An 18,764-nucleotide genomic window follows, 5' to 3' on the forward strand; every position below is an offset into this window, starting at 1 on the left:
AAATTTTTTTATTTTAAATTCAACATAGCAGCATAGACCTGCTATTCCAACACTGTGGGAGTGAAAGGAAGAACCTTGCTCTTACTGGCCAGCCATTGTAGCCCAATTGGTAAGTTCCAAATTTAGTTGGGGGTCCTGTCTCAAAAAAGGTAGAGAGTGATTGAGGAAGACACGACATTGGCCACTGGCTTCCACACACATGTGCAAATATGCACACACGTACACACACACATATACACACACACATTTTTCTATTGTTTTCTTCAGAAGAAATCAGATGCATGCTTCATTCTGAATTTGCATTGCTGTGGTTTGAATGAAAATAGGCCCATAGGCTCATAGGGAGGGGTGCCCTTAGGAGGTGTGGCCTTGTTGGAGTAGGTGTGGCCTTGTTGGAGTAGGTGTGGCCTTGTTGGAGGAAGTGTGTCCCTGGGGGGTGGGCTTTGAGATTTCAGAAGTCCAAGCCAGGCCCAATGTCTCTCTCCCTCTTCCTGCTGCCTGCCGATCCAGATGTAGAACTCTCAGCTCCTTCTCCAGCACCATGTCTGTGGGTGTGCCACCCTGCTTTCTACCATGACGATAATGGACTAGACCTCTGAACTTTAAGTCAACCCCAATTAAATGTTTTCCTTTATAGGAGTTGCCTCATGGTCATGGTGTCTCTTCACAGTAATAGAACATTGACTAAGATGGCTGTTTTCTGGGATCTTGGGTAAGCTTAGAGGTTCAGAGCTGTTCCAGATTTTGGTATCATCTTTGGAGCCAATTCATTTGCTAAGCATTTATGTTAAATGCTAAGCATTTAGTTTTTAAGTACTAAAATTTAAGATTGAACTAGGCTTTTTGTTTGTTTTGCTTTTTTATATTTTGAAATTTATATTTATGTACAGAAAACTTAGCAGTGTTCATTTAACACAGTTTACTGGTAAGTTCTTTGACCTTTGTCTTTTTCTGCATTGGCAATGTGAGTCACGGATTTAGGACCCAGGATGTTGCCTCCCCAGTGGCGGCGGATCTCATATTAACTGTTACTGTAATTGGTTCTAACAGCGGCCACCAGCTTATCCAGAGCGCCCTTGTCTTCCGAGTTAACCTGTGTGAAGACAACAGTGGTACATGTCTTCCTGTGGTCTTTCCCTTGGTGGTGCACTAGAGGATGCCCATCTTGTGATACAGGGCAGACAGGAAAGACCACCACTCAGTGGGGTCTACATCGTGGGCAATCACCACCAGCTGAGCCTTCTTGTTCTCCGCCAAGATAGTGACCATATTGAACCTGTTGGAAGGACTGGTGGTCTCCTAGTTGGGCCATCCCCTTTGCCAGCAGCTTTTTTCTCAGCATGGGCCACCAGCCTTTGGTTCTTCTCCTGCTTTGTCTCTGGCCTGTACTTGTGAGCAAGTGTAAGAAGCTGTGTGAGATCTCTTTCGGGCTGGATGCCTTCCCAATGCCGAAGTTTTCAGGCCTTTTCTCAAAGGATTCACCACCTTTTTGGCCTCCTATTTCTTCACGACGGTGGGGGTTGGGGCCACCTTCTTCACCTTGACCTCCTTTCCTTTGGGCATCTTGCTTGACTAGAAGAGAGCTAGTTTTATTCTTTTGAGACAGGGTCTCAGTATGTAGCCCTGGCTGGCCTGGAACTCCCTATGGAGACCAGGCTGGCCTCGAACTCATTGAGATTCACTTGCCTCTGCCTCCTAAGTGCTGAGATTAAAGGTGAGACACCATGCCTGGCTCCAGAGACAGCTTTCATGATTCATCAAACCAACATTGTTTTGAGTGACCACAGATTATATGTAATTCCTGTAACAGATGTTTTTAAATGAGGTGCAAACCTTTTCAACCTGACAGAAGAGTAGAAGAACCAACCACACGTGAAATTAGGGTTAAAATGTGGGAAATAAGAGGATGTTTTGAAGCCATTTTGAACTTTTTTTTTTGGGACAGGGGTTTCGAGACCGGGTTTCTCTGTGTAGCTTTGTGCCTTTCCTGGAGCTCACTTGGTAGCCCAGGCTGGCCTCGAACTCACAGAGATCTGCCTGGCTCTGCCTTCCAAGTGCTGGGATTAAAGGCATGTGCCACCATCGCCTGGCATTTTGAACTATTTAAATATGCACAAAGCTATGTATCAATTCATCTAATGTATCTATCCTCCTGTTTGGAGAATGGCATGAGTTATAATTTATTTTGTCGGGTGGGCTTTGCTGAGAGCCTCAGCGCACCCCTTCACTTAGTCTCGTTTATTTTTAAGCAAATTGTCCCTCTCCTGTTATGAATTAGTTTGAGCAACTAAAACAAAACAAAGTAGCTCAACTTCTATGCATCACACTTTGTTTCCCAAGTGCAAAATGGCCTCAGCATCCCTTCCGTTTCTGGGCCTTGGTTTCTTCATTAGCAAAACAGACGGGCACAGCCGAGGGACCCAAACCCTCTCTATGGCCTCTTGCCACTCTCTGTTCTTGACACCCTTTTCCAAAGAAGCAACGTTGGAGTGGAAAATGGGGTTAGTATCATTTTTCAACTAGCATTTCTTTGTTATTATTGTCTCCTGGAGAAGCAAAGGGTTTTGTTGTTTTGTTTTGTTCCTTTTCTTGTAAATCCCTTCTCAGCTACAAATTTGAACCTCAGCCTTTGAATAGGCTTTTTTCTTCGTTGGTCTTTATCTTTGGCTGCCAGTATTTGACAAACTGGGAAATGTCACAGCACTGTAGCTTCAGAGTCAGATTACTGTATGCAGAACCTGGCTGCCCTCTGTAATATCTCAGGTTGATTAACTGTTCTACTGTCCACTGGGGTGAGTGACTGGAAGGACAGAGTGCGATCATGTGCAATGCACCTAGTCCACAGAATGTTAGGAAGGTTTGGGAAACAGCGGCTGCCTCAGATGTTCCCTGAAGGCTGGTCCTAACCACCCCCTTTCAGAGTTGAAATGGTATCATGTAATCTTCCTGGTCACCTTGATGAAAATCTGAGAAATCCTCAATGCACCTGAAAAAACAATGCAACATCCGGGTCCTTGCAAACCTTCACAGAGGTCTGTGAGTACGGGGCGGAAGGAAAGCAATGCTTTCCCCACTTCTGGAACTACCTTGTCTGACTAAGAAGGGTGACAACATTTGCCCTTTTTCAGAGAGAGAATAAAAACCATTCATAAAAATTCTCTCTCTCTCTCTCTCTCTCTCTCTCTCTCTCTCTCTCTTTTTCTTCTTTCTGTATATGTGGAGGGGAGCAGGGGCAAGCAGTCAAAGACAAGAGAAGGATGTCCTGTGTCTTCCTCTGTGTTGTCCTCTCTACACCTTACCACTTTGACATAGGGTCTTCATGCTGAGCCAGAAACTCACCATTCTGGCCAGGCTGGCTGGCCAGCAAGTTCTAGAGATCCACCCTCTCTCTTCTCCAACAGTGAAGTTAGGTGCAGTTGTGTCTGCCTTTTTCTGTGGGTACTGGGGATTTGATCCTCATGGTTGTAAAGCATGCTTACTCAATCAAGCTATCTCATAAGCTCCCCAATAGTTTTTCACTGTGACATGGACAAAGGCCCCATACTCACACAGTCATTGTGTAGGAAAGGGGGGATGGGTTAGAATCCGGGTATTATTGTAAAGAGCAGCTGTTTCTCTGAATGGGAGGCAGTTTAGGGGAGTATTTTTGGATTTCTTCTCAGGATGAAATATAGGGGTCTCAGAACAGTGTGGTCGCCCTGGTTTTCCCAGGACCTTGGTACAATTGCTGTCATGGCTAAGACCTAATGTAAGTTTGCCAAGGTGCTGCTACAGCTGCTTCCAGGCTCTCTTGGTTGTTTGACTCAGTAGGGGTTCAGGACCACCTGGCTTGACTTCATCTCCTGTATTCAGTTTGAACAGACTTACAGGTGTCCCATCAGACCACTCCCAAGAACCAGCATTCAGAGGGTTCCTTTTATTAAATCCGATCCAGAACTGCCTTTCTTGTGTCCTAGAAGGAGAAGAAACAAAAGCTTTGTCTTTCCAGTCTCATTCCCAGCATGAGATGAAAGGTTCCAAGATATGGTAAAACATTTATGTGAACAGGAAAGAGCTGATGCTAATTGGCAGGATGCGGCAAGTTGACATCAATGGATCAAACATTGTTTTATATGCAAAACCCTGTGCTCTGAAATGAGAGGAGACATTGAGACTCACATACTCCTGTGGCTTGCTCTGGGCTCATGCACAATGAAGAGTGTGTTGGTTTGAATGAAAATGGCCCCCACAGGCCCGTAGGGAATGTCACTGCTAGGAGGTGTGGCTTTGATGGAGGAACTATGTCACTGGGGGTGGACTTTGAGGTTTTGGAAGCTCAAGCCAGGCCCAGTGTCTCACTCTCTTCCTGCTGCTTGCTGATGCAGATGTAGAACTCTCAGCTAATTCTCCAGAACCATGTCTGCCTGCATGCCACCATGCTTCCCATCATGATGACAGTGGACTAACCTCTGAACTGTAAGCCAGCTCCAATGAAATGATTTCCTTTATAAGAGTTGTGGTGGTCATGGTGTCTCTTCAGCACAATAGAAACCCTAACTAAGACAGGGAGAAGAATCAGCCTATACTGAGAAGAGGAGCTTTTCATAAGAATGGAAATGCCTTTCAATCAGGTCATGAGCACACCGAAAGGAGCTGCTAGGACATCCTAGAGCAGAGCATCTCTGGATGACTTTAACTGCTGTACAATTTACTGCTTTACTCTTCTTATGTGCTGTTTTACTGTGGTTTGATTTGTTGCTCCTTTATCAACTATTTGTGTATTTTCTAAAAGTTGATCACTATTATTCCCCATGTAACAAAGGGTGCACAGAAGGTTTAGGGATTTTTTTTTACCCCCCCAGTTTCCAACATAAATAACTCTGTGGCCAATCAGCCCGGGCCATGGTAGATTAACTTGAACAGTCACCACTGGTTTAGACTTGGCAAGAAGCTTCACAGAGAATCTCCGTCCCTTCTATTAGGCAGAGCACAAATATGTCAAATTGCAGAGTACTCAATAAATCAAGCAATAAAGCCTAATTGTACAATGAGCCATCTCACTAGGATAATTTTCTGAGAATAATTTTGAAGAATTAAAGATTTAAGAGACTCAGAAGTTGTGACAGATGCTTTCCCCTACTTAGCACAGAAAAGCATGACCATTCTGCAGGGTCGCTTCTTACATGTGAAAAACAGAGACCAAAGTCAAGTGCAGGCCAGAGCATCTGAGGTCACTGGTGTCTGGGTGATGCCATACTTCTAAGAAGGTGAGGGTGACCTCTAGAAGGTCAGGCATCTCCAGCGCACAGGCTAGAAACCAACTTCACTCTCCCTGCACTGGGAACATTCCATCTCTTTCCTCACTGATTTCAGCATTCTTTGTTTTTCCTGCTCTACTGGCTCATGGAAGACAAATTGATATTTATGTCCTCTCCACTAATTTCCTCAATTGTGTGATTTTTAAACAACACACATTTGACACAGCTGAATTCCCTTAGCAGTGTGGGCAAAAATAAAGCACACATTATACAACTTCGGTGCTTAGATGCTAAAGATCAATAATTTGGAAGATGCACAAAATTCTACTAGGAACTTGAAGTGTGGACACTTATGAGAACAGAAAGAATGTCAGTACATTTGATCTTAAAGGAAAATCGTTTGTTACCTGATGTGGGGGCATGTCTTGCAAGGGGTTAACATATCAAAGTGCAATAGAACATAGGACTTTGGAAGCTGTCCTCCGCAGCTGGCAAGCAATCCAACCAATGGGGAGGCTTCTTTGACACCAGCCTGACCAAGTCTGAGGTGCCATAGAGGACTCTGTATCTCAAAAGACCCAGTATCTAGGCTCTGTCTGGAACCAAGGGTTCAGTCAGTGGTTCCTGGAGGGACTAGCAATTCCATGGACTGTTAAGTTTATTCAAGAGGGGAAAAAACATTTTACGGAGAAAGGGTTTTCTGCTAGAAGTCTTCACAATACTAATTATATACCATATTTCTAATATTGTACATTGTTTTTCAGTTTTATTTGATCCCTCTGATGCTGTATCCCCTACCCCCTCTCAAAGAACAATAACAATACCCCCTCTACTAAATCCTTTCCTATGAAATTACTCTAAGACTCATATTTGATCTTACTTGGAAGGTCATTTTTGTAAACGCTAAAGCTGAATAATTTGATGGTTATTACATATTCACTTATGAGAGTGTCCTATGAAGCCTTTAGGTTCCTTCCTATTTAAATTTAGTTGATAGGGTTGGGAATTTAGCTCAGTGGTGGAGTACACAAGGCCCTGGGTTTGTCCACTAGAAGAAAAATTCCCACAAACAAACCAATAAACCAACTTACCAACCAACCAACCAACCAACCAACCAACCAACCAACCAACCAACCAACATCAAGCGTTTATAACGTCGTGAGCATGGCATTCTAACAATTGGTGCACACCGATAAGTGAACATAGATTTCTTCAAACATACAATTAGAGGTCTGGATTGGATTTTGTTTTAAACTGTTGGGACTTCCCTCCCCAACAAATTTTAACTGGACTCTCATCATAGGAAATCCTTGTCAGGGAAATGGGACTGTGTTTTCTGGGGAGGTCGCAGGCGAGGAACTGAAGCTGTGCCCAAATGGTCCCATTTACCCCAAGACCTTGAGAGTCTTCAGACAACACTTTGAAATCCACCAACCTCGATACTGCTGACAGCAAGCTCTCAAAATCTGACTGAAGGCACACAGAAAGAGTTTGAATATCCAATATGCAATGTGAACTTGGTGCAATATAAACACAAAATTATATGAGAATATAGTTTTCTTTCATAAGCAGTGACTAGCTATTTTTTTAGACGTGAAACAAATATTTAAGTTGTAAACAACCACTTGGGATATTCATCCCTAAGAAGTCACTACTAGCAGACAATTTTTGACTATAATTTTCTCAGAATTAGTACATATTTACCAGTTAAATTTTGAATGCAGAAGCTCATTCACAAAATTTTCTTCCTCTATGTGGGCAAAGCTTGCAAGGTGAGCTCCGAACTCCTCGCAGAAGGCTTCAGCTTCTCTCCATGATCTTTTCATCAGGACCTTTTCGCTGTGAAACACCTGGGGAGCAACACAGTTGGAGCGAGGCTGCTGAGTTCTGCTTAGTGTTGTTTGTTCTCTCTCTTCTTTTTTGGGGTGGGGGCGGTGGAGGACAAGAAGTGAGAGACTTTTTGCGTACTGAGCACACACTCTTTCTACTGAGCCAGACTTCCGTCCCTGTATTCTTCTTCAGTGAAGTTCTGATCTGAAGAGGTCAGACATATCAAACTAGAACACGCCCAGTCCTTATAAAACTGTTGGCACCTTTTACCCTCCTTGGCTTCCTTTTCACTAACCCTCTTTCGACAGATGTAGAGTTTTCTCTTAATAAATGTCTGTCAATATATGAGGAAAATCAGGTCAAGAGACATTAACAGCACCAGGTCACACACCTATAAACCTGCCTTAGACCCAGGACTCCTTGCCTCCAGAATCCATCCATTTCCATCATGGCAGCCTGCCTATGGACAAGTCAGAATTCATGGAATGACAATTGAGTTGTTGGATCCACAAGGCTGAAGGCTTACAGCAGGTATATTTCTAGGGTCTTTGGGTCTCTGCTGAGTTTGCAGCTCCATGGTGTATATCTAAATTCTCTGCTATTCCTTGGCTATTGTGGTAACAGGAAGCAGTTACTTGGATGGAGCATCTGCTTTTGTCTTAAGATCAGGCAGGAGGCAGCTGAAGACCCAGTGTTCCCAATCCTGGGCCTCTGCACTCTTGCTGTTTGTAACTAAGGCCACTAAGCTTTACCCTCTGATGCTGCAGGTACACTCTACGGCCAGCTTTCACCAGGCTCTGATTTGCTGAGACCAGAATGAATGCCTTTCCAAGTCCTGTGGACCACAGCACAGCCTCTCCATCTTTTAAATTATATGTCAAAACTTGCTTCCTTGGGGAACCTCTCCCCGAATCACTCTAAATTCATAAATCCCACCACCATGCACATCAAGCACACCGTGCATTTGTTGACACATCAGGATGATGGATAGTAAAACAACACTGTGCTGGGAGTCCCAAGACCAGGGATTTATTCCAAGTCTGTCAATAAATAATTGTGATCTTGGGTGAATCACTTCATCACACCAGCCTCAGTTTACTCATTTCTGAAGTTTAACTTCTTGCTCCATGAGATCATGTCTGGGCCTTTTGTTATGAATTTTATGTAGGCATTTCTTGTGTACATTTAAATGGAGTGAATTCACTTGTGTTTCCTGCTACATCTGCACCACAGTGTCTGGGGAATACTATCTGTCTTCATCCTGCGTGTGTCCAGGTGATGAGGAAGAACTTTTCCCATGGATTTGGAGAATTGCTACCTGAAGAATGAACCAAGAGAAAACTACCAAATGTAAGACTAATTTTTAAAAAGTGGGTATTTCTAATAAAATTGTAAGAATTGGTTTAAATCTAGGATCTAAAGCCTATCTGCAAACAGACATTTCTTCAAGGATTTCACACGTATATCATATGTACATCTCATATATAGGTTGAGCATTCTTAATCTGGAAATTGAAATTATGGACTACTCTAAAATCTGAAACTTTTGTGAGTGATATTCTCACTGTTGTAAGTAAGTAGACCAATTCATGTTCCAAACATGGCATAAAATGACCTTCAGGCTATGTGTACATAATGTATTCGAAACAAATGAATTTTATATTTAGACTTAAGTAGAAACCCCAAGATATCTCATTACATATATGTAAATATTTCAACACCTTAATTCCAAACCCTTCTTGCTCTAAGCATTTACATACACACACACACACACACACACACACACACACACACACACACACATGCTATCTGTATTACCTTGTTTGAGGTGATTAGCAAGCAGGCTTTAAAGTCTGTCCTTAGTATGAGAATCATTTCATAATAATTCCTTGATGCATGGACTTACAAACGATATAGAACGGCACATTTCTAATACCCACTGAGTGTTGGCTTCCTTTATTTGGTGTATGCTTGGCAATATAGACAGCATTGACTGGTGCCTTTGTACTTATTATAGGAAGACAATTCCATACATGACCATGGCTGGCCTTGCTTTGCTCTTTCTTGATTGCAGTTCTAGTCCAGAATGTATGGAGAATGCAACACCCGGAGGAAAGGAGGAACTGTCCTTGTCTCTCCCAGGGGAGGGGGTCAAGTGGTGTTTCATCACAGTGGACCTAAGTGGCTTGTGAGGCATAAAGCCCAGAGTGCGTCCCTAATCCCTGGGCTTCAGTCGCAAGAGAGTCCGTCTGCCACCCTGAGTTGCTTTCCCGAGCCTTGAGGGACAGGCTCTCTAGGATCCTAGGACTCTCCGGTTTCTTGCAGCCGGTCTGTGAACACTAAAGTTGTTTTGCCTGACTTGTGGGAGCATCCTGCCATATTGGACTTGGACTCTGGCAAGTGAGATCTTACAAAACCTCCCACCAGTTCTAGGAACTGGCCAGGCATTTAGAGTCCTTTTCCAGGGCTGATAGCCAGTGCACAGGGCCCTTTTCCTTGGGTTTAATACTGATGTGCGGTCTTTCTGCCTTCAGTGATGCTGGGGATAGCTGCCATCTCTTTTTAGTATTTAGAATTATTTGGAATGTAAACATAAGGAGAGATAGTGACTGTACATGTGCTATATACCAGGCACTAAGGAAGGAAGTCTGAGAATAGAGAAAGAGGGATACATGGACCAAATGAATATGCAGATAGCCTTGACATCACCTTGAAGCAATTAGCCAGACCAGACTTTGATTCCCAATCCAAATAGCAAGCGTGAAAGGGCCACCTTCCTTCAAACTCTGTTGTCTCCCAGGTTTTGACTGGCATCTTGCACAGGGACATTGCCTTAAAGTTGCTGCAGTCCTTCACTTCCCAGCGACCCGGTGGACTTCCTCCTCGCATAACAACACAGCCTCCACTGTGGCCTGAGAGCAGAAAAGAAGCATTTTCATATAATATGACTGTAACATTTCGTGCTCCAAAGGCAGCTCTCTGGAGTGTTGAATAATTGACACGTCATAATGAAGCACCCGAGAAGAACAATGGAGATGAAAAAGGATGCTTTATTGGCACGATTATCTCCTTTCTCTTCATCTCGGGAGAGAAGAACGGAAAACAGAATCAGGAGAGAAAAGAAGCTGTGAAGCCTGAAATTTGGACATTGTCTGCTTTGAGCTCAGATGGTGGGTGATGGGAAATGAGGGGCTGTCCTGAGGGGGAGCTGAAGAATGCCCCACTGCTGGGTGACATGCTTTGAAACCACACTGCCAACATCACAATGCGAGGTGCGCGGTGCTCATCCCCGGAGAGCGAGATGCACGGTGGCAACCCGGTCACATGAATAATGGATTCAAGACAGACAAGAAACATAACAAAGATCCAAACTCTAAGCTACAAACCATGGAGAATGGAGAAAAGGAGATAAACTCTTGAAATGGGATAAATCTCAGGGGGTTGGAGGCAGGACCAGAGCTGATATCAGGGAAATGAGGGAGATGGTTTCTAAATGAGGTACAAAGCTCACCAATTTCATAGTAGATACTGTGTAAAATGTTAGAGGTGAAACCTCCTCAGTTATTAACATTCGCATGCTCTTCTATGTGTGTTGAACATGAAATATACTTTTCCATAGAAATAAGTGTTCATATTTCCAATGAAGATTTTGGAGATGGGGTCCTGTTAATTAGTCTAGTCGTTATATTTGCAATCTCCCTCTCTCTATCTCAAGAAGGCGAGATTACAGGTGTGGACCACCATGCCTGGCCCATAGAAACAATGTATAGACAGAATCAAGTTTCCTAAGTTTGTGCAAAGTTTATACAATTTTATAAGACCATTGAAAATTTGCATTTCAGCCAGGTGGTGGTAGTGTACAACTTTAATCCCAGCACTTGGGAGGCAGAGGCAGAGGCAGAGGCAGAGGCAGAGGCAGAGGCAGAGGCAGAGGCAGAGGCAGGTGAATCTCTGTGAGTTTGAAGCCAACCTGATCTACAGAGAGAGTTCCAGGACAGCCAGGGCTACACAGAAACCCTGTTTCGAAAAGCCAAAAAAAAAAAAAAAAAAAGCATTTCATATTTCAGCAAATATTAGCTGATTAGCTGAAAACAATTTTGTTTTAAAAATTGAATGAGAATGCCATTGGTTCTTTTCCCTTTGAGTCTGGACTGATCATTCAGTGAACTAAACTGACACTCAATAGCTACACAAAATTATGCATCTATAACATGCCGAGGAATAGGGAAAGGTATGTTCTGGGGCAGACTTCAGAAGGAGCTACAGAGCCCGTCCAAAGAGATCTGTCAGCAGAGTTCATGGGAGGTGGCATTTGAGCTGAAATTTAAAGGCTGGAAAGGGTTCTCAAGGCGGGCTTATGAAAATCAAGTGACCCTGGAGGGTGGACCTGGAGATGTGTGACAAGTTTGGACCTAAAAGCATTTTAAAACTATGTAGTCATTTGGTATGAGGTATCTATCTGGTTTAATTTTCCTTAGAAGAAATGGGCACACTTATGTTAGTGTATAGGTAGAATTATGCTTCTGTGTATAAACAAGCCTATGCATAAAGGTGAAAACAAATAGGTGTAAAGTAGAAAATACACTGAGTGTGGCTTACATTGAACAAAAAAGAGTGTCGGTTCATACCAAGGCCAGCACATGCCTATGGTGGCCCAGACAAGGACTTTGTACTAATGATGGAGCTGGGATGGGGGAGGGGAGAGGCAAGCAACAGAGCTCACATGACTGCCTTGGTCCATGAACAAAGTTTTGTAGGTCCAGTGCATATAACTTTGGGATGAGGCCCACAACCTACCTGGATCATGAGCAATAGAGGATAAGTGCGTGTTTTCTGAAGTGAGACTGAGCTGTGGAAACCCCACGGAAGGCCCAGACATTACACTACACTGTGGGGCTGTAGGGGGAAGTTTCTCCGTCCCGCCTGGGCCCCACAGTCTGGATAAATCTCTCCCACCTGCAGTCCTGTGGCCGCTTATAAAATATTCAGAGGCTTATATATTAATTACAAACTGTTTGGCCTATGGCTCAGGCTTCTTACTAGCTACCTCTTACATCTTAAATTAATCCATTTCTATTAATCTATGTATTGCCACATGTCTCGTGGCTTTACCTATGTTGTATTACATCTTGTTTCCCCAGTGGATCTCAGCCTCCTCCGACCACGCCTTTCTCCTCTCTGTCTCTCTGCTTGGATTTCCTACCTGCCTCTAAGCTGTCTTGTCATAGGTCAAAGCAGCTTATTTATGAACCAATGGTAGCAACACATATTCACAGCATACGGAAAGACCATCCCACAGCATGGAGCTGTTCTAATTGACGGGAAACATGCACGTTGCTGATTCCTCAACTATCCCTTGAAGGCACCCTGGTGGGACTTTCCTTCCCCACAGAGCACAGGTGAGAAGTCTTCTAGACAGAACCTCTAATTTGGAGCCTTGAGGCTGGGATTCTAGTCTCAGCACAAATATTTAATAACTTAACATTGGAGTTGATTAATTAACCACGATAAGTTTTAGTGAAAGTAGATAATTCCTTTCCTTCTCATGGGTCTTCATGGAGATCAAATGAAATAATTCCGAAAAAGGACTCTGTGAAACAGAAAGCTAAAACCATCCTATTCTTATGGGCATTTTCATTACAAAACTGGGAACTGTGTGTGTGTGTGTATGTGTGTGTGTGTGTGTGTGTGTGTGTGTGTGTGTGTGTGTGTGACAAGTTCTGCTGTGTGTTCCAGAATTTTTAAAAGGGTTGAATCAGCAAGTCTGCAGCAATACTTTTTTTTTTTGTTGGCCTTGCATTTTGTCTCACTCCCCACATTAGACAATGATTAACTAGCTGTGGTTTTTAGATGCTGTGGATAGTCAAGTCATCTTCATTAGTGGGGAAGGAGATGTTTGTGGCCCACGATGAGGATGAAGAGCGCTGCAGGAGTGCTATTGGTATTCTAAAGTGGTTAACTTAATGTCTCCTTTGACCCAAATTTTAGAGTCTCGCTCCCAGAGAAGCAGTAAAATGGTGTAATAAAGGGAGGCTGGGCTAAGGGAGATATGAGGGGAATTTGTAAGTCAGTTCATGGGAAAGCTTGCCAAGTCAAATAATAAAGGAAGGTTAGAAGAGCAGAGGCAGGTTTCTCCCAAAGAAACTGCTCTTCCATTGGATGACTCCCTTCCTTCTCCTCACTGGTGAACTTCAAATCTCACATGTCAACGCACTCTCTTGACCCACCTTTCTCCTTGCTCCCCTTCACCATCTCCCTTAAACATCAGCAGAAAAACTTTCTGCAATTAAGAATTTCTAACTCACGAGTCTAGACTTTTCCACGTGTCACAGCTAATCACAGGAAGTGAATCGAGCTGTGAAAGCTATCAACTGTGACCTCTCTGGTCAAATCCTTAAATATAAAACCAACTACTCAAGCCAATTTGTCGTGTCAGGGCAGGGCAGGATTATGCTGGGCCTTGGCGTTGCTAGACAGTTATTTGACTTGTTCTGTCCAGTCACTTCCAATTCCTTTCCACAACTCTCTCGCTTCTTGAGTCTCTACCTGCCTCAACCTCCCTGTCCCTGGTTTCTTCTTCCACGGGGTAAAGCTCCCAGGGCAGGGAAGGTGAGTTTTGTGGACGACCCCAATCTGCTCAGCATTGTGTTGGCTACTTTCTGTGGTCTTTCTGCTCTTTATCTCCAAACACTCTCAGAGGCAGAGATTGTGGTAGCATCTTCAGATGGAAAAACTGAGGCTCAAAGATGACAGTGATCACCATAGGCCAGAGCGTTAGTGAGGGCTTGATCCTGGCCTGGAAACCAGTCTTATCAGAGTCTAATTGTGAGCTGGTACTGAGGCCTGGGGATGTATTCAGTACACAGATGCCAGAGGAAAGAGTTCTCTCAAGGTCATGGCCCCTGTGCTATTGCCTGGTTCATGTCAACTTGACATGAACTGCGAGGAGGGAGCCTCAGTTGAGGATTTGCCTCCATTGGATTGGCCCATGGTCATATCTGTGGGGCATTTTCTTGATTGCTAATTAGCACAGGAAGGCCCAGCCTACTGTGGGTAGTGACATCATTGAACAGGTAGGCTGAGCTGTAAAAGAAAGGAAGCTGAGCAAGCCGGAGGGAACAAGCCAGTAAGCAGTGTTCCGCCCTGTCTCTGCTTCAGTTCCTGCCTCCAGGTTCCTGTCTCCAGTTCCCTGATGATGGACTGTGGTGATCGGGATATGCAAGTCGAATAAACTCTTTCCTCCTAAGTTGCTTTTGGTCGGTGTTTTAGAAAGGTTAATGAGAACAAGCCTCCTCTTGCACTGAGCTGCCCCTGGCCCCAGCCCCCAGCATGCTTCTCTCCTTATGTAGCCACAGGATTCCCTTAAAGAATTCCTGTCACAGGTTACTTTGCTTGAGTATAAAGAGATCTGAAACTGTTCTCAGAAACAAGGCTGAGAACATCCTCACGAGCGCATCCTCAGGATGTGGGGTTTCATTTCAGAATCCAGAGGCGCCTCAAGCTTGGCTCTCCTGATTATTGTTTGTTGATTGATGTGACAGGCTTCCTGGCCTTCACTTTGTAAAGGGCACTTTTAGGCAGACAAATCTGACCTGCTTTGTTGGGGCACAGTTGCCCTGAACTGGCAGATTACATCTGATTCGGAAGAACTGGGGCCTAGGTACCCTGGATGGTCCCATGTGACAGATCTAGGAATGGTCCTGATGCAGAGTTGAAATTATGGACTGCTGTGAAATAGTGATTTCAGGTGGTTTTTAATCTGTTGGGACACATCTGAAGCACACACTTATCCTAGAAAATATTTGTGCCATCTTAACAGGAGGTGACTCCTGTTCACCAGTATAGAGCTGTCTCCACTCACTGGAATCTGCACTCTAAATACAAGGACATTCTGTTTCTATGCATTATTGTTTCTCCCTTTAATCAGTAGCAATGGCTAGTGTGGTTCAAAACCATGTTTCCTGTTTTATGGAATGCTCTACTTCTCTCAAAATACTAAGTAAGGCTAGGGAGACCTTTTGTTGTTTTAAAAGAGGAAAATGTCAGAATTTCCTAGTGTTGAGGGAACAGAGAATTTTGGCATAAAAATGCAGATAAAAGAGAAATTAAGCAAAAACTCTGCAGTCCTGAATTGAAACTGAAAGCATCTCATCTTCATCCATGCAGTGCAAGCAAACACACACACACACACACACACACACACACACACACACACACACACCACGTTTTCTAGACATGTCCAGGGGAATAGCCTAGAAGCAGGAACAAACCCACAAGCCCCCTTATGGCCAGATTAATGTGAAAATGACATTATTCCCTATTAAAGAAAACCCGGGGCTTCTTGATAAAGTGGCACAGAAATTTACATCTTGTCACAGTGGCAACAAGGACCCTATGGAAGACTGAAGTTTCACATGACCAGTACTCAGGAGTACCAGTATCCTTGAAGACATTGCCATCAAGCAGATGGGACTTAAGCATTAAGGACAGTTGCAATGGATGGAGGTATATCAATGCTTACAGTCCTCCCTTCATTGTGATGCTGGAGGAGCCCGAACCTCTAATTGCTCACTCTTGAAGGACACTAATGAGGAAATAATTCTTTTGGAAACTAGGAAGAAGAATGACCAAGCATCTGTTCTGAGACTTTCTTATAAAATCTGTACCACAAAGCAAACAAAACATTGATTGCAGAGAGTTACTTTCTTATAGAAATATCACAGCTATACACTAAGACCAGGGGTGTAGTTTGGTAGTAGATGACTTGCCTATCAACAGAAGACCCCAAGTTTAATCCCTAAACCAAACAAACAACAACAAAACCCATCTCTACTGGATCAATGAATCTACACATTGATCATCAAACACTCCCTATCACAACAATGTTACTCTATACAGAACAAATAACTACCTAAAACATAGTTTTTCTAAAGTAAAATAAACCTCAATTTTTATTAGGTCTTTAACAAACAATGAAGTATAGACTTTAGAAAAATTTATAAAATGAATAACTCACTTAAATTAGTAAATACACTTTAAAAGAAAAAAGGGATGGATAGAGAATCTAGATATTAAAATAAAGCATAGGAAACTTTATTAACCAATTATAATATGCAAATGTTATTTGGATCCTGAGTCAAACAAACCTTAAAATATACTAAATAGTGGTTACAATATATATATGTGTGTGTGTGTGTGTGTGTGTGTGTGTGTGTGTGTGTATAATTTAGATATTTGGGCATTAACTGAAAGAGTTATGACTTTATAATTAGAGAATTATGGTTTCAGGGTTGGAGATATGGCTCAGTGGTTAAGAGTACTGGATGCTCTTCCAGAGGTCCTGAGTTCAATCCCCAACAACCACATGGTGGCTCACAACTGTCTATAGTGGGATCTGATGCCCCCTTCTGGCATAAAATTGTACATGCAGATAGAGCACCCATATACATAAAAATAAATAAATCTTTAAAGAATTATGGTTTCAAATGTGATCATCATAGTATATTTTTGACAGAGAAGACCTTATATTTTAGTGGTAACACTGCAATATATGTGGATGAAGCAATTTGATGTCTGAGATCTGTTTTGAGAAAAGACTCAGATGGGCCTGAGCTTAGAGTTGAGACAACACTTACCATGATTCAGTGATTGCTTGGTGCTTCATTATAATGTTAGATGAACATAAGACAAAGTTGAAGAAAATGGCTGACCCATAATTTCACCATGGGTTGCCCATCTTGTAGGCATACCTTAAGGACAGCCTTGAGCTGAGTTTATAAAAAGCTTTGGGCTTCCTGTTCAGTGGTCAATTTAGATAGTCAGTTTATGCTGGATTAAGAGTCTGACATGGGGTCTGAGCTAATGGATGCTTTGGTGACAGGCAGGAGAGGAGAGGTGATTTACAGTGGTGTTTCTACAAGCTGCAATTTAAAAGGCAGAGAGAAACACAGGGGCTTTTATATTGCTATTTTTTTCCAGAAACGATTTACATTTTCATCTTATTCAGAGACAATTTACTCAATGTCAGTCAGCATGCACAGCCACGCTGAGCATCATGGCATTATTTTTGCTTCAGGGAAAAGAGAGAGAGAGTAATGCCACTCAAATAAATTACCGCAGAAACTTATGAATGACAGGATGCTCCACTTCATTTCCAGATTTCAGACATCTAAATGTGCCCTGAGGAAGTTAACATGGAAAACCAAAAATTCTGTCTGCTCAAAATGTATTCATTTATTTTGACAGGTATAGACACTCCTAACCGAATTCCACAGGCTGCAGACACGATCCTGAGTGGTTCCCTCTTAACAGCACAGTGACACAAAGCTGCGCCGTTCTCTGTCATACAGTGGCGTTCAGAGCTCAGAACAAGGAGACTGTCCCGCCGCATGCACAGGCCACGGTGCTTCCTGTCTCTGAGCTGTGGAGAGTCAGCAGTCTCCATACAGATTTCTTAAACTGATGCTTACACACACACACACACACACACACACACACACACACACACACGCACCGCATGCACGCAATGTTAGTTGTAATGTCACTTTACATGCATCTTTAAAAAGCAGAATTTAAAAAATGACTAAACTTTTAGAATAGTAGTTTTAGGTCTGCAGAGAGTTAAATGGGATGGAGAATGTTCTCATACAACCCCTTCCCTGCTACCTGCAAACTCTCCCTCACTATAGAGGGCACATTTGTCACAACTAATGAGCCCATAGTGACACATGGCCATCACCCAGAGTCCCTCCCATCCCCGTTAGGCACTTCATTTATACAGGAGAAAATGCAGGTCTGCATTTCTCCATCATTTTTCTTGCCAGGCAAGGCCAACTGGCAAAATGTCCTTCAATTTTTGTCTTATAAAAATAGTTCTCCTTCAGTTTTAGGGGATAATTTCACAGAGAATAGAACGCTTAGGGGTCTCCCTCCCACCTTCATCACTGATATTTCACAGACTCTCGTTTTGCCTGCATGGTTCCTGAGAAGTCAGAAGTAATTCTTATCTTTGCTCCAGTGCATGGAAGGGGCTTTCACACTCTGGCTCCTTTGTCTTTTATTTGTCTGAAGTTTGAAAATGATATGTGTAAATCCTTAGTCATCTGGGAAATGAAATCAAAACTACTTTGAGATTTCATCTTATACCTGTCAGAATGGCCAAGATCAATGAAACAAATGACAGCTTATGCTGGGAAGGATGTGGAGTAAGGGGAACACTCATTCATTGCTGGTGGGAGTGCAAGCTTGTACAAATGCTATGGAAATCAGTGTAGTGGTTCCTCAGAAAGATGGGAATCCATCTACCTCAAGATCCAGGTATATGACTCAAGGGACTCTTCATTCTATCACAGAAACACTTGCCCAACAATGTTCATTGCTGCTCTATTCATAATACCCAGAAAGTGGAAACAACCTAGACATCCCTCAACAGAAGAATGGATAAAGAAAATATATATTTACATAATGGAATATTACTCAGCTGTTAAAAATGATATCATGAAATTTGTAAGTAAATGGATGGAACATAAAAAAATCATCCTGAGACCCAGAAAGATAAATACCATATGTATTTGCTTATATGTGGATATTAGCTGTTAAGTCAATCAAATCAATGATAACCAAGCTACAATCCATAGAACTACAGAGGTTAGGAATAGAGTAAGGGGGCAGGGAACAGATATATTTCCCTAGGAAAGGA

General features: G+C 42.9%; 1 protein-coding gene across 1 annotated transcript in view; it reads right to left on the bottom strand.

The window, feature by feature from the left end:
• Nucleotides 1-18,764, bottom strand: part of Pla2r1 (phospholipase A2 receptor 1) — a 126,241-nt gene that overhangs the window by 30,866 nt on the left and 76,611 nt on the right. The window contains exons 12-14 of the mRNA XM_028868708.2: nt 9,776-9,978; nt 6,942-7,087; nt 3,868-3,952 (exon numbers count right to left, since the gene is read on the bottom strand). Coding sequence (XP_028724541.1) covers nt 3,868-3,952; nt 6,942-7,087; nt 9,776-9,978 — 434 coding nt within the window. The remainder of the gene's footprint in view (nt 1-3,867; nt 3,953-6,941; nt 7,088-9,775; nt 9,979-18,764) is intronic.

Source organism: Peromyscus leucopus, chromosome 4 (genome assembly GCF_004664715.2).
Source record: "Peromyscus leucopus breed LL Stock chromosome 4, UCI_PerLeu_2.1, whole genome shotgun sequence".
NCBI classification, from domain to species: domain Eukaryota; kingdom Metazoa; phylum Chordata; class Mammalia; order Rodentia; family Cricetidae; genus Peromyscus; species Peromyscus leucopus.